Below are 3,706 nucleotides of genomic sequence, written 5' to 3' on the forward strand. Positions count from 1 at the left end.
ATTTCAGAGTTGAGGTTTTATATTTAGGTCCATTTAGAATCCATTTACATTTATTATCCATTTTGAGCTGATTTTTGTGGATGGCATAAGGTAGAAGTTGATGTTCACATTTTTCCATATTGATATCCAGATGATCTAGCACTATTTGTTGAAAAGACTATTTTTCCTTTCACTAAATTGTTTTGGCACCTTTGATCAATTGATCATATATGTATGCCATCTTTCATTTGTTAGCAGACCTAGCCTTCAAGGACAGTAGAAAGGACATGAATCTACACATACATTTTCACTAATTCCAACTCAGTTGGGCTCAACTCATGAAGTCGGACTGTCTAGGACTTCACAGTTCAGCCCAGGGGTAAAGGAGGGTGGAAGGAGGGAGGCCACATAGGATAGTAATTATAACAAACATACAGTGATTGGGACAATGCTTTTCTGCATTTCATATGAATTACATCATTGATCCTTCAAAACAACCCTGTGAAAAAGCAATTAATATGATCCCCGTGATTCAAAGTGAAGCTCTGAGAAGTAACTAACTTGCCTAAAGTCACACAGAACGAGAGGAGCTGGTATCTAAACCTAGACTCTATGATGCCAGAGTTGTGCTTTGAATCATTGTTTCTATTGTTCCTTGTAACTCCCTTTTACCCTTATCTCCATAATGCTCTGTGATGGCTCTCACCTGAAACAATCCCTTACCGTTCCATCTGTTGAAGGCTAAAAAAAAAAATTAGTTAATATTTGTGAAATACCGAAGGAGTCCATCTCTTTACATACATTAACTCATTCCATCCCCCCAATAGGCCCTTACATACTATACACTATTGTCATCTCCATTTAAAAATTTAGAAACTCAGGCTCAGTGAGTTTATGTAACTTACTCTAGATCATGCAGTTATTAAATAGCAAAGCCAGGATCTAAAGCCAGGTTTACCTGCCCCCATATCTCTTGCTCTTAACCACTACAATATGCCACCATCTAGACTCCAGGTAGATTGCCCTTGCATGTTTGCACAGGGTCAGTTAGGGACACTGCTCAATCGCTAATATGCTGTCACAGGCCACAACACATTGAAAAAAATGGTACTCGCCCTTGTCTTGTCAGCACACGATGGCTACTGTGTTTTCTCAATTCTATCCTGTATCCTCTTCTACATTTTATCCCCCAAAGCCATGAGGGAAAACGAGCATTTCAGAAGCTCCCATAGCAAACTTAGTATTTCCACGAAATACTAAGTCAGTAAGCATTGCTTGAGATCCTACTATGTCCTCCTTGCAACACAACAATATAGGCAACACAACAATATGTCTCCGTGGATGCAAGAACAATGCAACTATGATACCAATTCCCATTTTACAAATGTAAAAATATGGAAGCCTTATAATATGGAAGCCTTCAGAAGATCAAAGGCTTCCATATTATAAAGTGCCCTATTTGCCCTATTCTGTCTTGAGCTTCGAGAAGAACAATATATGCAAAACGAGCAGCTTATTATCTGTGGCGAAGTGTCATTGCTGATGTGATGGGCCTCGTCCAATCATTTGGTCGTGGAACAGTCTAAAACTTGGACGACTGTGATTGGCTGAGGGGCATAAGCCCGCCTCCAGTGTGACGTGTCAGCCTATGGATATCAGTTTGCCGGGGAAACCTGGCTTTACTAATATGGCGGTTGGAGCGGCGGCGGTGAGCACACGTCCGCTGCTGGAAAGAACTGGACTCTCGTTTCAGGCCATTATCAGAAAAGCTAAGTTTTCTGTGTAGTAAGGATCAGAAGATCTGATCCTGATTACAGAATCTTGGGTTGTGTCTCCCACCTCAGCTATCCAGACCATCCTAGACGATCTGTAAGTTTCAATCTGGGAAAACGCTAGTTCTTGGAAGAGAAAGAAAGAAGAGGACTCTTGGTTGAAATAAAAAAGAGTTGACTGAGTTCCAGAAAGCAGAGTTCTCAAACTCGTGGACAACAATCTGCAGAAGAAGACAATTTCGAAAAACCAACTGGAAGCAGTATGCAGAGAAGTAAGATGAGAGGAGCCTCCTCCGGAAGGAAGACCGCTGGTCCACACCAGAGGAATCTGGATCCGGCCCCTCCAGGCAGATGGGAGGGTCGCTCCTCAGAGAACCCCCCTTCAGGATCTGTGAGGAAGACAAGGAAGAATAAACAGAAAACTCCTGGAAACGGAGATGGTGGCAGTACCAGTGAAGCCCCTCGGCCACTGCGCGCACTTCGGAAGAAAAGGGCCCAGGCTGACCCCACTGTTGAAAACAAGGAGGCTTTAAACAATAGTGTGGAAGTTAAAGTGAATATTCCTGACGAGTTAAAACCATGGCTTGTTGAAGACTCGGATTTAGTTACCAGGAAGAAGCAGCTGTTTCAACTCCCTGCTAAGAAAAATATCGATGCAATTCTGGAAGAGTATGCAAATTACAAGAAATCACAAGCAAATGTCGATAATATGAAATATGCAGTGGATGATGTCGTGGCAGGAATAAAAGAATACTTCAATGTGCTGTTGGGCACTCAACTGCTCTACAAATTTGAGAGGCCCCAGTATGCCGAAATCCTCATGGCTCACCCAAATGCGCTGATGACCCAGGTTTATGGAGCGCCACACCTACTGAGATTATTCGTAAAAATCGGAGCAACGTTGGCATATATGTCCCTTGATGAGAGGAGCCTTGCATTATCGTTGGGCTACTTACATGATTTCCTGCAGTATCTGGCAAAGAACGCTGCATCTCTGTTTACTACCAGTGATTACAAAGTGGCTTCCGCTGAGTACCACCTCAAAGCCCTGTGAGGGTCTACTGACCCTCTCATTGTTATGTCTGGTATCTATAAACACTCTTTTTGCTCTTAGTCTTTGTCTTGTATGACTGTTCTTTATAATTGTTAATGTATAACGGCTTATGTTTCAGTTTGTTTTGTGTTGTTTTAAGCAGAAAATAAAAGGAGTGCAAGCTCCTTTTCTCATTTTAAAGTTGCTATCAGTGTATGCAGTAATTAGACAAAGAAGAAACTTTCAGTAGAACATTTTCTTTCCTAGTTGACCGCATTGCTTGAATGCTGGTGGTTCTATCCGTTTGACACTGCACAATTTTCTAATTATGTGTTAATGCTACATGACAAAATGGCCTGATTCCTATTGCCAGTTGTTCAACTTAATGTATATACCCAAAAAACCATGCATTTGTGCTCTTGTTTATCATGCTTGAAGTAAAACAGCCCATCCTCTGCAAGTCCATCTATGTTGTTCCTTAGGCATTCTAACTTTGCTCAAATTGTTGAAGGATGGTGGTTTGTTTCATGGTTTATGTATTTGAGTCTAATGCAGGTTCTAACATGATAGAGGCAATGCATTATTGTGTAGCCACGGTATTCTGGAGAAGTTGCTACTTGAGGAATTGTATTTCAGATCTTGAATAAAATTTGTTTCTAAATTTCAAAGCAAAAAATAAAAACAATCAGCTTATCATTTTGATAAGCTAGTATGATCTAACCTAAGAACAAATAAACTATTCATGATTTTCCTAATTATCTTATGTTTAATCTTTATAGTCTTTAAAAGCTTTCACCAGCACTCTCTTGTTTTTTTTTCACAACCTTGCAAGATAAGCAGAGATCCTATTATCCCCATCTTACTGATAAAGAAACTGAATGTCACCTGGAGATAAGTGACTTGTCCAAGTTCGCATAGCTAG

At 40.6% G+C, this 3,706-nt stretch overlaps 1 protein-coding gene across 1 annotated transcript; it reads left to right on the top strand.

Annotated features, from left to right (window-relative positions):
- The first annotated feature begins 1,936 nt into the window (after positions 1–1,936).
- Positions 1,937–2,805, top strand: LOC120612068 (mortality factor 4-like protein 2). Its single transcript, XM_039874596.1, has one exon. The coding sequence runs from the start codon at positions 2,014–2,016 to the stop codon at positions 2,803–2,805; it is 792 nt and encodes a 263-aa protein (XP_039730530.1). The 5' UTR covers positions 1,937–2,013.
- Positions 2,806–3,706: the final 901 nt, after the last annotated feature.

This window comes from Pteropus medius, unplaced genomic scaffold, assembly GCF_902729225.1.
Source record: "Pteropus medius unplaced genomic scaffold, Ma_sr-lr_union100, whole genome shotgun sequence".
Classification (NCBI taxonomy): Eukaryota; Metazoa; Chordata; class Mammalia; order Chiroptera; family Pteropodidae; genus Pteropus; species Pteropus medius.